We start from the raw sequence: 16,472 nt of genomic DNA, 5'->3' as shown, positions 1-16,472 counted from the left end.
CACCGGGAGTGAAGCCGGGAACATCCATAATGGATGATGATAGGGGATCTGCATTCACTTACAGTCAGTTCCTCCTCAGCATGAAAATGGCAGATAACAGAGAGCAATGAATTGTATGAACCTGCACAGTGATTGCACCTGACGGGCATTTCACTATTTAGTTACATTTACACTGAAGTAATTGTGAACTAGGGCTCTTAAAAACGTTTGTTTCATGATGCTCTTGCTGTGTAAAGCGGCTGCTGGTCACCTGATGAATTGACCTTTTGTGCAGCACAGACGATCATGGTTCTCAGCACTGCATCGTCCTGTGAGAACCATGGCCGCCTATGTGCACTGCGCCATCTATGACAGATCTGTTACACATCACTTACTTTGCTCTGCCTGTGTCAACGAGCACTTAAACAACATGGCAGGGTTTAAATAGTATATAACTGTATTATCTATATGGTAGGTTTAACGTATATTGCCTTTAATGTAGTAATACCGGCTCTATTCTTATAAGTTATACTGCAGTGTGCAATGTGTGTGGATGATCACTGTATATCATGTGTCCTCATCTGTGTGATGTCTCCATACATTCGTCTCACAGAGAACACATTTTTTTTAGTTTGCAGTATGCAATCACTTCCACTGCTCCGCTAGTAATAATGTATAGTGTAATAGTTACTGTGTTACCAGAAGTAGCTGCAGATAAAATGTCATACTTGATCCTCCCGGCTCTGCTACCTCTGCACAGTGTCCTGTGCTGATTGTCAGGGCTGATGAAACGTCTCACAGACTCACCTGTTGCATGGACATCTGTAGGGCTCTGCGTGCGGGGACACATTGTCCTGGTCCCATAGATATGGCTTTGCATCCTTTATCAGAGCAGACAGTGATTAATACATGTGACAATACCAAGCACAAAGAGTAAGACAGGAAAAATAAATGCTACAGAGTATAAACGGTTAATACAGCAGATGCTGACTACAGTCGTCAGGAGAAAGTGCCTCATCGTACCCCAATTCTCCAGTCCCTGGAGCACTGCCAGAATTTGCACATTGTGTGACACTTATGGATGTGGAAAATCTGCCTAAAAATATTGCGCATTGTATCTGCTGCATATGAATAAGGTTTTACCTCCTCTATTAACTTTTTATTGAATTTGTTGCACGTTTTTAAAAAAAGATTGTTTAAAAGAACAGAAAGTCCTCAGTGGTTGACCACTGAGGACTCTCTGTTCTTTTAAACAATCTTTTTTTATCTCTACTGGCTAACACGGTACAAAGATATATTTTACTTGCACGTTTTTAACATTCTACTTCACATTGATATTACAACACCAAGGAGGAGACGTGGTGGAATTCTGGAACTCCCAGGATGGAGACATGTTTGTGATCTGCAAAGGATGGAACAATGTCTGCAGTATTAGCCACATGCAGAAATCCCGGCACTTCCAGCCTCGGCCGCTATCGCTGGGGTATTAATGGTCGTCTGATGAAGAATCTGCCGCTAAATGCACTTGTAGTAATCATGAAGATCAACTGTTCGCAGCTTGTGCGTAATCCCCGACCAATGATTTCCCCGATGTGCTCGATGGGAGACAAGTCCGAAGATGCTGCAGTCCACAGAAGACAAGTCCGGAGACACTGCAGTCCATGGGAAACAAGTCCAAGGATGCTGCAGCCACACGTGCAGGTTTAGGCCACACAGGTTGATCACAGTAATACGAGGAACATGCAGCCTGGTGTCCAGAGACACTGCAGGCACGGTAGACAAGTCCAGATAAGCTATAGTCAGGGGAGACAAGTCCAGAGATGCTGCAGCCACAGGAGATAAGTCTGGAGATAATACAGCAACAGGTGACAAGTCCAGAGATGCTGCAACCATGGAAAACAAGTCCAGATAAGCTGCAGCCATGGCACAAGTCTGGAGACACTGAAACCACGGGAGACAAGTCTAGAGATGATGCAACCATGGGAGACAAGTCCAGAGACACTGCAGCCACGATAGACAAGTCCAGATAAGCTATAGTCAGGGGAGACAAGTCCAGAGATGCTACAGCCATGGGAGACAAGTCCAGAGACACTACAGCCACGATAGACAAGTCCAGATAAGCTATAGTCAGAGGAGACAAGTCCAGAGATGCTGCAGCCAGGGGAGACAAATCCGGAGAAGCTACAGCAAGGAAATATAATCCAGAGATGCTGCAGGCATGGGAGACAAGTCTGGAGATGCTGCAGCCACAGGAGATAAGTCTGGAGATAATACAGCAAAAGGTGACAAGTCCAGAGATGCTGCAACCATGGAAAACAAGTCCAGATAAGCTGCAGCCATGGCACAAGTCTGGAGACACTGAAACCACGGGAGACAAGTCTAGAGATGATGCAACCATGGGAGACAGGTCCAAATATGCTGCAGCCATGAAAGACAAGTCTGGAGATGATGTGGTCACAGGAGACAAATCCAGAGACGCTGCAGCCACAGGATATATGACTGGAGGCGCTGCAGCCATAAGAGACAAGTCCAGATAAGCTGCAGCCATGGAAGACAAGTCCAGAGACACTGCAGCCACGGTAGACAAGTCCAGATAAGCTATAGTCAGGGGAGACAAGTCAGGGTACCATGTTCAGGCCACAGTCGAATATCGTACATTATACCCCCCACACCCTAATCCTGGGAATAGGATCAGTTTGACGTTCCCTTATTGAGGCCTCTTTGTGACCTGATGTCACCGCTCTCAATGACGATTATGTTGCAAAGCAAGATGGCAATGAAGGCTGTAATGGAGGTCTGTTTTCTGCAGCAATGAGTCTCGCTTTGTTTTGGACAGCAAGATAGCAGGAGATTGGTCTAAAGACAAAGTGGTCTTCATGATGGAACGTCACACTGGTCCTATTTCTGGGATTATGGTGAGAGCGCAATGTACAGTACCCGGATCCCTCTAGTCTTCACTACTAGTGGACTAACAACTCGGCGTAAAATTGATTTGGTAGTGGAATTGTACCGCCCCGCGGGCTCGGCTGCGACCGCCGAGCCGCTCGGATCCGTGCTCATACTGCGGGTGGTGACTCGAGCCTCTCACGGACCCGGGGGTCACGTCGCTCTGCAAGGATGTTGGCGCTACACGCGGGGACTTGGGTGAGGAGTTCCACGGCCGGGGCCGCGGTTATTTGGTTTGGATTGTAAGTTCGTGACGCCACCCACGGGTTGTGGTGAATGGATGGACACCACCGCTGCCGTTAACTAGGCCTCCCGGGGACGGTGTTGCGCAGCTTGGTGTTGACCCCTCCGTGGGTAGGGGAGCAATGGTCCCGGGGGCCCGAGGGAGGTGCTGAGGCGGGGGAGCGGGTTGGACGCTGGTGCGGTGCAGCGCGGCCCGAAGGCACTGGTGTACTCACTCTGGCACAATACACTCGAGTCTCTGTTAAACCAAACGGAGTGATGAACGGGGCCCGCAGCCGACTGCAGCTTCTCCCGGTATAGGATGGAGGTTTCCGCCTTTCTCCTGCACCTCTGTGTGTAAATGTTTGACTCCTTTGCCTAGACACCGGTAGTCCGCTCCCCGACTTGTATATGCCGTAGGAGCCCGTTTGCCTGCAGACGCTGGAACCTTTGGGTCTCTGTGCCTTGGCGGTGGCTCTACCCTGTATGGTTGGGCTGTTGTCTTCTAATGGGTCTTGTGTGGGATAGATCCTTAAGTCCAGTCCGCAATCAGTTGATTTGACTCGGCCCTGTCGGTTCGGGGCTTCATCTGGGTCTGAGTACCCCTCCTGGTGCTCCGGTTTCCAATCGGTTCCCCGGTTTGGTACCGGCGGGCCACCGCCCGACCCCGGTCCCACCGGCTGTAATCCCAGCTCCTGCAGGCGGCCACCACCGTCTGCCTCCTTGCCAAAGGTGACGGGCTCCGACCCAGCCACCGGAGTAGTCTATGGCAGGCCTGGACACAGGTCTGCCCCTGGACTCAACCTCCCTTCTTCACCGTCAAAACTACTCTGCTCTCTCAACTTGAACTTTTGTCTGTGTTTTCCCTGCCTCCAGGCCTGTGAACTCCTCGGTGTGAGGAGCCAACTGCCTGCCTCCGCCCCCCTGGTGTGGACATCAAACCTGGAGGGTGGTGACAAGGTTTTTAATATGACTGATGTCACCTAATCGGCAGGGGGTGTGGTGTTGTGTGTGACTGCCTGGGACGACCTGACTAGTCCAGGGCATCACAAAATCAGTGGTGCAGCCATTTCTTCAACATTTCCCAAAAGCAGTTTTTCAGCACAACACCAGGTTCCTCGTATTACTATGAGCAGCCTGTGTGGCCTAAACCTGTTCCCGTGGCTGCAGCGTCTCCAAACTTGTCTCCATCGAGCATCGGGGTCATCGTTTGTTGGTGATTACACAGGAGCTGCCAGCAGCGGATCCTGATGATTTGCACAAGTGCATGAAGCGGCAGAACCTTCCTCAGACGACCATGAATAAATAACCTCAGTAACAGCAGCTGAGGCCGGAAGTGCCGGGATTTCTGCACGAGGCTCAGACTCCATAATAACAAAAACTTGTCTTTAACCTGTGATTTCCAGAATTCCACCACATTATTCTGGGTGCTGCAATTGTAACTGAGTAGTTGTATATTAAATATGCATACCTGTTCTCAGCTCTCCTATATACCGTGTATGACCCATATACCTGTTCTCAGCTCTCCTATATACCGTGTATGACCCATATACCTGTTCTCAGCTCTCCTATATACCGTGTATGACCCATATGCCTGTTCTCAGCTCTCCTATATACCGTGTATGACCCATATGCCTGTTCTCAGCTCTCCTATATACCGTGTATGACCCATATGCCTGTTCTCAGCTCTCCTATATACCGTGTATGACCCATATGCCTGTTCTCAGCTCTCCTATATACCGTGTATGACCCATATGCCTGTTCTCAGCTCTCCTATATACCGTGTATGACCCATATGCCTGTTCTCTGCTCTCCTATATACGGTGTATGACCCATATGCCTGTTCTCGGCTCTCCTATATACCGTGTATGACCCATATACCTGTTCTCGGCTCTCCTATATACCGTGTATGACCCATATGCCTATTATTCGCTCTCCTATATACCGTGTATGACCCATATGCCTGTTCTCTGCTCTCCTATATACCGTATATGACCCATATGCCTGTTCTCGGCTCTCCTATATACCGTGTATGACCCATATACCTGTTCTCAGCTCTCCTATATACCGTGTATGACCCATATACCTGTTCTTGGTTCTCCTATATACCATGTATGATCCATATACAGTTAGGTCCAGAAATCTTTGGACAGTGACACAATTTTCGCGAGTTGGGCTCTGCATGCCACCACATTGGATTTGAAATGAAACCTCTACAACAGAATTCAAGTGCAGATTGTAACGTTTAATTTGAAGGTTTGAACAAAAATATCTGATAGAAATTGTAGGAATTGTCACATTTCTTTACAAACACTCCACATTTTAGGAGGTCAAAAGTAATTGGACAAATAAACCAAACCCAAACAAAATATTTTTATTTTCAATATTTTGTTGCGAATCTTTTGGAGGCAATCATTGCCTTAAGTCTGGAACCCATGGACATCACCAAACGCTGGGTTTCCTCCCTCTTAATGCTTTGCCAGGCCTTTACAGCCGCAGCCTTCAGGTCTTGCTTGTTTGTGGGTCTTTCCGTCTTAAGTCTGGATTTGAGCAAGTGAAATGCATGCTCAATTGGGTTAAGATCTGGTGATTGACTTGGCCATTGCAGAATGTTCCACTTTTTTGCACTCATGAACTCCTGGGTAGCTTTGGCTGTATGCTTGGGGTCATTGTCCATCTGTACTATGAAGCGCCGTCCGATCAACTTTGCGGCATTTGGCTGAATCTGGGCTGAAAGTATATCCCGGTACACTTCAGAATTCATCCGGCTACTCTTGTCTGCTGTTATGTCATCAATAAACACAAGTGACCCAGTGCCATTGAAAGCCATGCATGCCCATGCCATCACGTTGCCTCCACCATGTTTTACAGAGGATGTGGTGTGCCTTGGATCATGTGCCGTTCCCTTTCTTCTCCAAACTTTTTTCTTCCCATCATTCTGGTACAGGTTGATCTTTGTCTCATCTGTCCATAGAATACTTTTCCAGAACTGAGCTGGCTTCATGAGGTGTTTTTCAGCAAATTTAACTCTGGCCTGTCTATTTTTGGAATTGATGAATGGTTTGCATCTAGATGGGAACCCTTTGTATTTACTTTCATGGAGTCTTCTCTTTACTGTTGACTTAGAGACAGATACACCTACTTCACTGAGAGTGTTCTGGACTTCAGTTGATGTTGTGAACGGGTTCTTCTTCACCAAAGAAAGTATGCGGCGATCATCCACCACTGTTGTCATCCGTGGACGCCCAGGCCTTTTTGAGTTCCCAAGCTCACCAGTCAATTCCTTTTTTCTCAGAATGTACCCGACTGTTGATTTTGCTACTCCAAGCATGTCTGCTATCTCTCTGATGGATTTTTTCTTTTTTTTCAGCCTCAGGATGTTCTGCTTCACCTCAATTGAGAGTTCCTTAGACCGCATGTTGTCTGGTCACAGCAACAGCTTCCAAATGCAAAACCACACACCTGTAATCAACCCCAGACCTTTTAACTACTTCATTGATTACAGGTTGACGAGGGAGACGCCTTCAGAGTTAATTTCAGCCCTTAGAGTCCCTTGTCCAATTACTTTTGGTCCCTTGAAAAAGAGGAGGCTATGCATTACAGAGCTATGATTCCTAAACCCTTTCTCCGATTTGGATGTGAAAACTCTCATATTGAAGCTGGGAGTGTGCACTTTCAGCCCATATTATATATATAATTGTATTTCTGAACATGTTTTTGTAAACAGCTAAAATACCAAAACTTGTGTCACTGTCCAAATATTTCTGGCCCTGACTGTACCTCTTCTATATATTGTATATGACCTGTATGCCTATTCTCAACTCCCCTATATATTGTATATGATCCATATACCTCTTCTATATATTGTATATGACCTGTACAGCCATGGCCAAAAGTTTTGAGAATGCTACAAATATTAATTTTTACAAAGTCTACTGCTTAAGTTTTTCTAATGGCAATTTGCATATACTCCAGAATGTCATAAAGAGTGATCAGCTTAACAGCAATTACTTGCAAAGTCAATATTGGCAAAGAAAATGAACTTTAACCCCCAAAACACTTTGAACATCATTGCATTCCTGCCTTAAAAGGAGCAGCTAACATTGTTTTAGTGATTGTTCCAGTAACACAGGTGTGGGTGTTGATGAGGACAGGGCTGGCAATCAATCAGTCATGATTAAGTAAGAATGACACCACTGGACACTTTAAAAGGAGGCTGGTGCTTGGTATCATTGTTTCTCTTCAGTTAACCATGGTTATCGCTAAAGAAACACGTGCAGCCATCATTGCTCTGCACAAAAATGGCCTAACAGGGAAGAGTATCGCAGCTACAAAGATTGCACCTCAGTCAACAATCTATCGCATCATCAAGAACTTCAAGGAGAGAGCTTCCATTGTTGCCAAAAAGGCTCCAGGGCGCCCAAGAAGGACCAACAAACGCCAGGACCGTATCTTAAAACAGTTTCAGCTGCGGGATGGGACTACCAGCAGTGCCGAGCTAGCGCAGCAATGGCCGCAGGCTGGTGTGAGTGCTTCTGTACGCACTGTGAGGCGGAGACTGCTGGAGCAAGGCCTGGTTTGAAGGAGGGCAGCAAAGAAGCCACTTCTCTCCAGAAAAAAACTCAGGGACCGACTGATATTCTGCAGAAGGTGCAGGGAGTGGACTGCTGAGGACTGGGGTAAAGTCATTTTCTCAGAGGAATCCCCTTTTCGATTGTTTGGGACATCTGGAAAACAGCTTATTAGGAGAAGAAGAGGTGACGCTACCACCAGTCTTGTCTCATGCCAACTGTTAAGCATCCGGAAACCATTCATGTGTGGGGCTGCTTCTCAGCCAAGGGAATCGCACCACTCACAGTCTTGCCTAAAAACACAGCCATGAATAAAGAATGGCACCAGAATGTCCTCCAAGAGCAACTTCTCCAACTGTCCAAGAGCAGTTTGGCCCCAACAATGCCTTTTCCAGCATGATGGAGCACCTTGCCATAAGCAAAGGGGATCACTAAATGGCTCATGGAACAAAACATAGAGATTTTGGGTCCATGGCCTGGAAACTCCCCAGATCTTAATCCCATTGAGAACTTGTGGGCAATCATCAAGAGACGGGTGGACAAACAAAAACCAACAAATTCTGGCAAAATGCAAGTATTGCTTATGCAAGAATGGACCGCGATCAGTCAGGATTTGCTCCAGAAGGTGATTGAGAGCTGCCAGGGAGAATTGCAGAGGTCCTGAAGAAGAAGGGTCAACACTGCAAATACTGACTTGCAGCATTAACTCATTGTAACTGTCAATAGAACCTTCTGGTCTCATAATATGATTGCAATTATATTTCTGTATGTGATGTAACCATCAGACAAACACAATTAAACACCAGAGGGAACAGATCATGTGAAAATAGCATTTTGATGTCATTTTCAAAACTTTTGGCCTTGACTGTATGCTTATTCTCACCTCGACCAGTATACCTCTTCTCACTTCCTCTATATACCATGTATGACACATATACCTCTTCTCAGCTCTCCTATATACATTTTTTGACCTGTATACCTATTATTGGACCTCCTTTATACAGTGTATACAATATACCTCATTTCGGGCTCTCCTGCATACCTGTTCTCAGCTCTCCTATATACCGTGTATGACCCATATACCTCTTCTCAGGTCTCCTATATATTGTATATGGCCTGTATAACTCTTCTCAGCACCCCTATATACAGTACCATGTATGACCCGTAAAACCTCTTCTATATACTGTGTATAACCCGTATACCTCTTCTCAGCTCTCCTATATATTGTATATGATCCATACACCTCTTCTCAGGTCTCCTATAAATTGTATATGGCCTGTGTAACTCTTCTCAGCTCTCCTATATACTGTGTATGACCCGTATACCTCTTCTCAGCACTCCTATATACTGTGTATGACCCGTATACCTCTTCTCAGCAATCCTATATACTGTGTATGACCCGTATACCTCTTCTCAGCACTCCTATATACTGTGTATGACCCGTATACCTCATCTCTTCTGTAACATCCACTATTAGCAACTCCATCCCTGGAGATCTTACCAAATTTCAGCTTCTTGGCAAGTGCATCAATTTGATTTGTTGGGTCCTCGCCCCTAGAGAGAAGGCAGATGAGTGGAGTGCGAGAGCTGCTTTCTTCCCAAGTCCTGGCAAGGTTAAGAATGATGGGTTCTGTGTACTTTAGGTTTAATGACTTTCTGATGTATTTGCGAGCTTGTGGCAGAGTGCGGTCCGGACACCAAGCCCTGTTATGTGGGTGAGAACAGATGACGGCACGGTGTAAGAAGACATCACTAGGATAATGCTTAGTACTTCACATTGTGTAAAGGCCGCTTTACACGCAACGACATCGCTAACGATATGTCGTTGGAGTCACAGATTTCGTGACGCACATCCGGCCTCATTAGCGACGTTGTTGCGTGTGAAACGTACGAACGACCGCTAATGATCAAAAATACTCACCTAATCGTTGACACGTCGTTCTAATCTCAAAAATCGTTGCTGCTTTTGGATGCAGGTTGTTGGTCGTTCCTGAGGCAGCACACATCGCTACGTGTGACACCTCGGGAACGACGACCAACACCGTACCTGTGTCCTCCGGCAACGAGGTGGGCGTGTCTTTCCTTCGGCTGCTCTCCGCCCCTCCTCTTCTATTGGCCGCCTGTGTGACGTCGCACAAACTGCCCCCTTAGAAAGGAGGCGGTTTGCCGGCCACAGCGACGTCGCTAGGCAGGTAAGTCCGTGTGACTGGGACTAACGATATTGTGCGCCACGGGCGGCGATTTGCCCGTGACGCACAAACGACGGGGGCAGGTGCAATCGGCAGCGACATCGCTAGCGATGTCGCTGTGTGTTAAGTGGCCTTAAGTAATACTTGGCTGGAGTTGTCGGATATCACATCACACTCTATTATGCTTATAGGGCGCATCCAGTCTTATGTAAATCAATTCCTCATCATTTCAGGATCTCTGTTTGCTGTCAGTAAAAGAAAACAGTCATGTGTAAATCCAGAGGCTGAAAGCCAGAATTACAGCCGACCTCCCCTCAGCGGGTGCAGCTGTAGCCTGAGAGGTAACACACGGTGCCTATCGGGGAGTCAGAGGTAATACAATGCTTCACAAACGCTTTCCAGTGACCCCCACCTCTAGTTACAATAGGGGCCGGCAGCTCTGCTCTAAGAAATCTACATGGCTTAAAGAGGTGTTATAAGGAACTAAAATTACACCTTATCCACTGCATAGGTGAGCGCTTTTAGATCACTGCTGAGACCCCACTAATTGTCAGAAAGCTCCTGTGGCCGCATAAGAATATTTTATTTCTGGGGGTGAAGACTGTACACTGCGGGAGCGCTGAGCTTCGGCCGTCTCAGTGCCATACACTATGTCTGGATCGGAGGCTAGGGTGGGCGATTGCACCTGTCTGACACCAGATATCACCTGTCCAGTGCATGGCTGATCATCATTGTACACTGCTATGTCCCTCGAATGCCTTATCTGTGTTTGCACTTCCACAGGACACTCCTGGCTGCAGGGAATCAGCTGTTTCACAAATAAAACCATGCATCACTTTATACCGCATATATGGCTCTGCGGGCAATATGGCTTTCCTCCTACAAACGTAATATGGCAGCGGCTGAGCGGTGCTGTGGTCATCAGTCACTTCACAGCTGCGGCATGCATCCACTGTACGATGGCTTGTGTGTCTTGCACAGAACTAGTGATATAAGAAGTGCAGGTATTATAGAGGCCTCTGTACCTGATCAGTAGGAGTCTATGGAAACTATCCAGGGATTTGCTGTAACCATTAGGAATAATTTCTTCTTCAGGGCTTTCACGGTCAAACCAATTCCTCCAGCCTCTTTCATTCCAGGTCACCTGTAATTACAGGGAGTGATTTATAAGGTATATAACCCTTTAAAATACAAATTTATTGGTTTCTGATTAAAAATATCCACAAACCCTGTGCAATTATAGAAGAAAAGAAAGGGAGGAGGGTAACGTTCTAACCCTATCCGATATACCTCCCTCCTGTCCACTACCTACCGCAGGGGTTGGCACCCTGATGCTGACGGAAATGGCGCCCCCACTCAACAGTCGCTGTCCCTATGGATTCCCTAGTAGGCCCTCAAAGCAGTCATGAAAAATAGGGCAAGGGATAAAAGGGTAGGGCACATTCAAACTAGAGGACAGGAAAATTAGGACAAGCACACGTAACCACCGGACTCAGACTATCCTCAAATGGCCCTGACACACCCTGGAATGATTAAAGACCAGGGGTATCAAAAGTGACTAGGTGCATAAAGCTAATGCTTAGATGGCAACTTAATACGCATATTTGATAAAGTGCAAACAGTCATCAAATTAAAGTGCATAATGCAATATAATGTGCAAAAAGTATATTCAAAGCCCGGCTTCCAGAGCAAATAAAGTGCAATTGGTCAAACAGCTCACACGCTTCAGAAAACCAGACTTATGGTAAAGTGTCAATGCATATCAAAGTGCAAATGCGTAATAAAGTGCAACCGAGTACGGGGCAAACAAATTAATGAAGAGGACGTAGTCAAACACTTATCGTGCAAGGAGTCACATGTGCGTCCCAGAGATGCCTCAGAAATGCCTCAACGCGTTTCTTCATTAGCGGATCATCAGGAGGCTTTATATATAACCTGCCAATCGTTATCAGGATAGCATGATGTCTGGATAAGGAGGGGAGACCTAATAGATTGAGGTATCCTTATATAATGTATATATATACACCCAATCCACCCCATCCCGCCCCCCCCCCCGCAGAAGCACGCCCCCATCCACACAAACATACCCTTTTATCCCTTGCCCTATTTTTCATGACTGCTTTGAGGGCCTACTAGGGAATCCATAGGGACAGCCACCGTTGAGTGGCCATTTCCGTCAGCATCAGGGTGCCAACCCCCGCGGTAGGTAGTGGACAGGAGGGAGGTATATCGGATAGGGTGAGAACTTTACCCTCCTCCCTTTCTTTTCTTCTATAATTGCACAGGGTTTGTGGATATTTTTAATCAGAAACCAATAAATTTGTATTTTAAAGGGTTATATGACTTTGTTATGCAACACTCCCCTTTTTTCATAAAGTGTGATTTATAAGGGGTCACAATGTCGCCCGAATATAGGATACTGGTGGATACACAATGAAGATTTGTAGCCACAGCTGATAAAGCCCAGAATGTCCGTATTCACACACACCAAACTGCTCTTATGTCCAGACCTCACCCCATCTCATTAGTGGAGACCGGCAATGTGGGGAACGCATGTATAAAAAGTCATCACATCAATATAACGGATGTTCATGAATTCACCACAAACCATAGATTAAGGACCGTTCTCCTCCATATTGTGTGTGTACATTGCTGGAATGGAGGCAGATACCAGTCTGCGGAGAGCCCGGCCTTCACAAGTCTATGGAGGATCTGTCTTCAGCTGCAGTGGGAGATGGAGGGGAACACACTGTTTAGCCTTTGTTTGGTGAATGGTGGCCTATGGCAATGTTACGGTATATGTCAGCAAAGCTCCTGACGTTTACTATAGGCGCAGAGCACAGATGCCTTGTGCACCTTCCCTAAGAGAAAGCATCAGCCTTCCAGTGATCCCGGCCTGCTCTGTCACAAGCTGCGCGGCCCTGATACGTCAGACTGTATGGACAGGACTAGAAACTGTACGTTATTTCTCCAGGACAGTTTTGTAAACAATGTATCAGTGATCTCCCATTAAAGGGGTTGTTCGGTGCTTTGCTAATAGTCTCAGGTGGTCTATGTGACTGCAGACTTCTGAATCTTCCCCATGTGCGCACTGCACGCCGTCACATGACCACAGGTATGGGATTCTCATATTTCTGGACACTATCTGACTAGACGCGTGTGGCCTCAGTTTCCTTGTACAGAGCGAGGACGCACACATGTGGCTCTTTTAGCCAAACACTGGAGAACCCCTTTAAGAACATTTGCCCTCATCTGCATGTGACATTGTGTGCTGAATATTTCCTTATTTCTACCAGGATCAGCGCTCTCACTAAGTTATTAAATCCTCTGCTTCTCTTAAGCTTTGGTTGAGTTTTTTTTTATACTGTTCAAGTGCATCTAATATAAAATAAAAAATAAACCAACATCAAACAGTCCTGATTGAGGGGTTAATTCCTCATATTGCACCCATTGTGCAGATCTGTGTCTGGATGGTTGCAGCGTGCACACAGGTCCGGTGTAATCTGAGCCTGCAGACATGCCGCTTGTTGTGCGCTCTTCTATGGTTTGCTGCTATGCAGATCTGTGTCTGGATGGCTGCAGCGTGCACACAGGTCCGGTGTAGTCCGAGCCTGCAGACGTGGCACTTTTTGTGCGCTCTTCTATTGTTTGCTGCTATACTGATCTGTGTCTTGATGGCTGCAGCGTGCACACAGGTCCGGTGTAGTCCTAGCCTGCAGATGTGGCACTTTTTGTGCGCTCTTCTATGGTTTGCTGCTATGTAGACCTGTGTCTGGATGGCTGCAGCGTGCACACAGGTCCGGTGTAGTCCGAGCCTGCAGATGTGTCACTTTTTGTGCGCTCTTCTATGGTTTGCTGCTATACAGACCTGTGTCTGGATGGCTGCAGCATGCACACAGGTCCGGTGTAGTCCGAGCCTGCAGACATGCCGCTTGTTGTGCGCTCTTCTATGGTTTGCTGCTATGCAGATCTGTGTCTGGATGGCTGCAGCGTGCACACAGGTCCGATGTAGTCCGAGCCTGCAGACATGCCGCTTGTTGTGCGCTCGTCTATGGTTTGCTGCTATGCAGATCTGTGTCTGGATGGCTGCAGCGTGCACACAGGTCCGGTGTAGTCCGAGCCTGCAGACATGCCGCTTGTTGTGCGCTCTTCTATGGTTTGCTGCTATGCAGATCTGTGTCTTGATGGCTGCAGCGTGCAAACAGGTCCGATGTAGTCCGAGCCTGCAGACATGCCGCTTGTTGTGCGCTCTTCTATGGTTTGCTGCTATGCAGACCTGTGTCTGAATGGCTGCAGCATGCACACAGGTCCGGCGTAGTCTGAGCCTGCAGACATGCCGCTTGTTGTGCGCTCTTCTATGGTTTGCGCTATACTGATCTGTGTCTTGATGGCTGCAGCGTGCACACAGGTCCGGTGTAGTCCTAGCCTGCAGATGTGGCACTTTTTGTGCGCTCTTCTATGGTTTGCTGCTATGTAGACCTGTGTCTGGATGGCTGCAGCGTGCACACAGGTCCGGTGTAGTCCGAGCCTGCAGATGTGTCACTTTTTGTGCGCTCTTCTATGGTTTGCTGCTATACAGACCTGTGTCTGGATGGCTGCAGCATGCACACAGGTCCGGTGTAGTCCGAGCCTGCAGACATGCCGCTTGTTGTGCGCTCTTCTATGGTTTGCTGCTATGCAGATCTGTGTCTGGATGGCTGCAGCGTGCACACAGGTCCGATGTAGTCCGAGCCTGCAGACATGCCGCTTGTTGTGCGCTCTTCTATGGTTTGCTGCTATGGAGACCTGTGTCTGAATGGTTGCAGCGTGCACACAGGTCTGGTGTAGTCCGAGCCTGCAGACATGCCGCTTGTTGTGCGCTCTTCTATGGTTTGCTGCTATGCAGATCTGTGTCTGGATGGCTGCAGCGTGCACACAGGTCCGGTGTAGTCCGAGCCTGCAGACATGCCGCTTGTTGTGCGCTCTTCTATGGTTTGCTGCTATGCAGATCTGTGTCTTGATGGCTGCAGCGTGCACACAGGTCCGATGTAGTCCGAGCCTGCAGACATGCCACTTTTTATATGTTCTTCTATGGTCTGCAGGTTACTAAGAAGAGACCGATGGGAACAAAACAGCCTGGATTGCGGGTTCTGACCTCACACAGGGGTTGTATATGGAGACACATTGCTTTGCATAGGAGCTGTATACACAAAATCAAACCATTTACAAAACTATTGTTTTGCTTTAGATGCATTGACACCATACAAAAAAAATCTAAGCAGTTATTGTACATAAATGTTATAGATAAAATCTTGCATGGGGCTGCAGGATTCAGATTATCTAGCGGACGTACTTATGTGTTGTGTCTGCCGGTCCAAGCAGAAGTGGGCCGAGTTCAGACTGCAGCTTGGGATGGGATTGGAGGAGAGCACCGTAGAGGTAGAAGAGTAATGGAAGTGCCTGGACAGTCGTTCTATGTCAGTAGATCTGTAAGACGCGGCCGTAGCTCATGAATAAGGAAGATGAATGTTGTACAAGGCTTCACTACAAGACGCTCTCATTTCACACGGATTCACTTACTGTAGCTGCGGCAGCGGCTTTGCTATTTAGGTGTGCTGTCATTAATGGCTCTTATCACTAATGGCATTCATCGCCTGCACATTGTGTCCGCGCTGACAGTATAATGTGCTGTGGGAGTGTTGTCATGGACTTCTGATGCTGGTAAAAGACTCGTCATCTATCAGAGTCAAGTACGGGAGCTGCTAATGGCGCGGGGCCATTCTGTGCCATCGAGTGTTTATCATCTATTAGTAGAATATTGGACTAGTCAAGTCTTTTATTATGTTCATACTTTCCCTAAAAACAAGCGGGACGAAAAACTTCAGCCACCGGGACCCCTGGAGAACAAAGACTGTAGCAGGTGAGTGCCACGAGCCATGAACCCATTAATGGGTTGTCGTATCTTATTAACTGGGTAAAACTCAAAGCGCTTGGAATTGACCTCGCAGTATATACCCTCCTTATAATCAATGGAGAAATATAGTGTTGTGCTCATTGCCTTGGTTACCGACCACCCTGCCGTCAATCGGAGGTGCCTGTTATACAATATGCAGGCATTGCCATTCTCAGCGCTCCTCCGGTGTTACAGCTGCCTCTGTGCAGAGAGCTCCGGCCGACGGCTCAGCCATTCCGCTGGCCCAAAGCTGTCAATCATCCAGAGCAAGCGAGAAGCCAGGAGAAAGGTGGCTCCAGAAAATAGGATCCTGAGACTACACCTATATATATCGCACAGTATTCCAGAGAACAATGGTCAGAACTGTGCGGCTTATCAGTTCATCACAATAGAGGAGGGTCCCTGCTTGGGACCCCCATTTGCATCTAGTAACTCTATAGGGAATGAAGTGGCTAAAAACCCCGGACACTTAAAGTATTAAAAAATAGGACTTGAAGTGAAATCATGTATAAGATAAGATGGGTCAATCAGGCTGGCTTCACATGTCCACACTTCACCTCGTATGGACCATGACTTCCCGATCAGCTTTGGTTCTCCTGACCCAAACTAACAGCTACAAATATACCTATAAAG

At 47.2% G+C, this 16,472-nt stretch overlaps 1 protein-coding gene across 1 annotated transcript in view; it reads right to left on the bottom strand.

The window, feature by feature from the left end:
- Positions 1–16,472, bottom strand: part of DNAH8 (dynein axonemal heavy chain 8) — a 593,387-nt gene that overhangs the window by 44,205 nt on the left and 532,710 nt on the right. The window contains exons 79-81 of the mRNA XM_075338922.1: positions 10,933–11,051; positions 9,220–9,422; positions 787–860 (exon numbers count right to left, since the gene is read on the bottom strand). Of these exons, the coding sequence (XP_075195037.1) occupies positions 787–860; positions 9,220–9,422; positions 10,933–11,051 (396 nt within the window). The remainder of the gene's footprint in view (positions 1–786; positions 861–9,219; positions 9,423–10,932; positions 11,052–16,472) is intronic.

This window comes from Anomaloglossus baeobatrachus, chromosome 3 (assembly GCF_048569485.1).
Source record: "Anomaloglossus baeobatrachus isolate aAnoBae1 chromosome 3, aAnoBae1.hap1, whole genome shotgun sequence".
In the NCBI taxonomy this organism is placed as follows: domain Eukaryota; kingdom Metazoa; phylum Chordata; class Amphibia; order Anura; family Aromobatidae; genus Anomaloglossus; species Anomaloglossus baeobatrachus.
This window is presented reverse-complemented; position numbering and strand designations above follow the sequence as displayed.